General features: G+C 56.8%; 1 protein-coding gene across 1 annotated transcript in view; it reads right to left on the reverse strand.

The window, feature by feature from the left end:
- Window positions 1-1,095, reverse strand: part of WDR73 (WD repeat domain 73) — an 11,264-nt gene extending 10,169 nt beyond the window's left edge. The window contains exon 1 of the mRNA XM_035894560.1: window positions 976-1,095. Within this exon, the coding sequence (XP_035750453.1) occupies window positions 976-1,095 (120 nt within the window). The remainder of the gene's footprint in view (window positions 1-975) is intronic.
- Between the last annotated feature and the right edge of the window lie 16 nt (window positions 1,096-1,111).

Raw genomic sequence — 1,111 nt, forward strand, 5'->3', positions numbered from 1 at the left:
CAGGGCTGCTCTCCATCCTTTCTTCCCCCAGCCTGTATTGATACCGGGGGTCTCCCCCACCCAGGTGCAGGACCTTGCACTTGGCCTTGTTGAACCTCATGAGGTTCACACAGGCCCACCTCTCCAGCCTGTCCAGGTCTCTCTGGATGACATCCCGTCCTTCTGGTGTGTCAGCCGCACCACTCAGCTTGGTGTCATCCGCAAACTTGCTGAGGGTGCACTCGATCTCGCTGTCTAAGTCATTGACGAAAACATTAAACAGCACCGGTCCCAGCACGGACCCCTGAGGGACACCACTCGTCACCGGTCTCCATCCGGACATCGAGCCATTGACTACTACCCTCTGGACACGACCATCCAGCCAGTTCCCAAAGCTCTTACCCATCCAGTAATGCCTATTCCAACAGGAGCTACAGGATTGAAGGATCCCCAAATAGAGGAGAAAAAATACGGAGAAAGCTCCTGCCAAGAGCTCTGCCTGGGTTTGTTGCCATCCGTGCACATCTGGCTCAGGAGCTTTCTGCTCACCCAGTGACTGAAAGCCACCTTCTACTTTTGTGTAGCAGTCACCCACCCAAGGGCCAACAGTGCTGTTCATCAGCGTGGTGCCCCAGGCTCAGCCACTGCAGCCAGTCCCTTCGCCGTTTGCTTTGGTGCCCTTGTCTGTCCTGTTTCCCCACAAAACACTTGCATTCACACATCTGGATATGAAGTTTCCCTGGCACAAGCTGCCCGGAGAGCGGCAGGATTACGTGACTGGACTGCCAACCTCCGCTACCTCAAACCGGGCAGCAGCCGGGTGGATGACATGCTTTACCTTTTGACCAAAGCTGCTCGAAACCTGCCCAAATCCTTGTCAGAGCAACTGAGACCAGGTAACAGCTTGAAAAGCCCAGCCTAGCACAGCCTGGTCTCTGAAGACACCAGGCCAAGGAGGACTGAGCGACCTGGTACTACCCTGGCTGCAACACCCACCTGGGTCTCCTTCGCCTGCAGTGTCGGCGGTGGGAGCAGCTGCAGGATCTCGTGCCCACCAGGCTGCCCGTACCCGGCTACACAGACACCTTGGAGGTGGGGACAAAGAACCAGGGACATGGTGAGGGATGCACCC

Source organism: Egretta garzetta, unplaced genomic scaffold, assembly GCF_000687185.1.
Source record: "Egretta garzetta isolate BGI_Z169 unplaced genomic scaffold, ASM68718v1 scaffold1030, whole genome shotgun sequence".
Taxonomy (NCBI): domain Eukaryota; kingdom Metazoa; phylum Chordata; class Aves; order Pelecaniformes; family Ardeidae; genus Egretta; species Egretta garzetta.